The sequence below is a fragment of the Triticum aestivum genome, chromosome 2B (assembly GCF_018294505.1).
Source record: "Triticum aestivum cultivar Chinese Spring chromosome 2B, IWGSC CS RefSeq v2.1, whole genome shotgun sequence".
Classification (NCBI taxonomy): domain Eukaryota; kingdom Viridiplantae; phylum Streptophyta; class Magnoliopsida; order Poales; family Poaceae; genus Triticum; species Triticum aestivum.
Window position 1 is genome coordinate 451,290,487 of NC_057798.1, and position 830 is coordinate 451,291,316.

Below are 830 nucleotides of genomic sequence, written 5' to 3' on the forward strand. Positions count from 1 at the left end.
GCAAGCCAAATGAAATGGCAGAGGCACGCGTCGAATTATGTATGCCTTGGGCGGCTGATACAAGTTGCATGTCGTCCGATTAAATTTGTATCTGACGGTTGCACGTGTGGCGCAACTATGGTCGTGATCAGTCAGGTGATTCTAATCGTTGTTCCTGTTGCAACAAGTCTTTGTTGCAAAACGTTCTATTCTCTAATTTAATGCAACAAAACCCTTGTTGCAAAACTTTTTCTTCTCTAATCTCCTGCAACAAGACCCATGCTGCACAACCTTTTCTTCCCTATTTTTCTGCAACAAGACATTTGTTGCTGCAACAACATCTCCGCCGCATGTAATTTTTTGCAACAAGGCGCGTGTTGCAAAAATTGCAACACATCTCTAGCTACGTCATCGTTCGCTGCCATCGATTGTAAGAAAGATGAGGGAGAGAGACACATGTCAAGCAAGGAAGGCGACAGACGCCCCGTGCTACATCTGCCGGCTGATTAGAATCATTTAAAAAAACAGTACTTTTGAGTACCAATCGAGGCGAAATAATTCACCCGCGCAATAATGTTGACCGTCCGATCATGGTATCAACACGATTCTGACTGTCCATGCCGGTCCAGAACGTTCCCCAGAGACATCGCCTCGCTCGGTTTTCCCCTTCCTCCTCACGCACGACCGCCCCAACTTCCGCCGCCGCCTCCGCCGTCGCGAACTCGCTGTCGGCTTCCCCGTCCGCCCCCATTCGGCGCCGCCTCCGCCTGTAGAGGCAGGCGGCCGCTCGAGAGCGAGGTCATGTTGGAGAAAGACAGGATATCCTATTTCTACGATGGTATGTTCCCTAC

At 49.9% G+C, this 830-nt stretch overlaps 1 protein-coding gene across 4 annotated transcripts in view; it reads left to right on the forward strand.

Moving 5' to 3' along the window:
• The first annotated feature begins 580 nt into the window (after positions 1-580).
• Positions 581-830, forward strand: part of LOC123045390 (histone deacetylase 9) — a 5,950-nt gene continuing 5,700 nt past the window's right edge. For all 4 annotated transcript variants that reach the window (XM_044468425.1, XM_044468428.1, XM_044468423.1 and 1 more), the window contains exon 1: positions 581-817. Coding sequence is in view for 1 of the 4 variants with exons in the window: in XM_044468423.1 (XP_044324358.1) it covers positions 781-817 (37 nt within the window). In the remaining 3 variants the exon portion in view is untranslated. The remainder of the gene's footprint in view (positions 818-830) is intronic.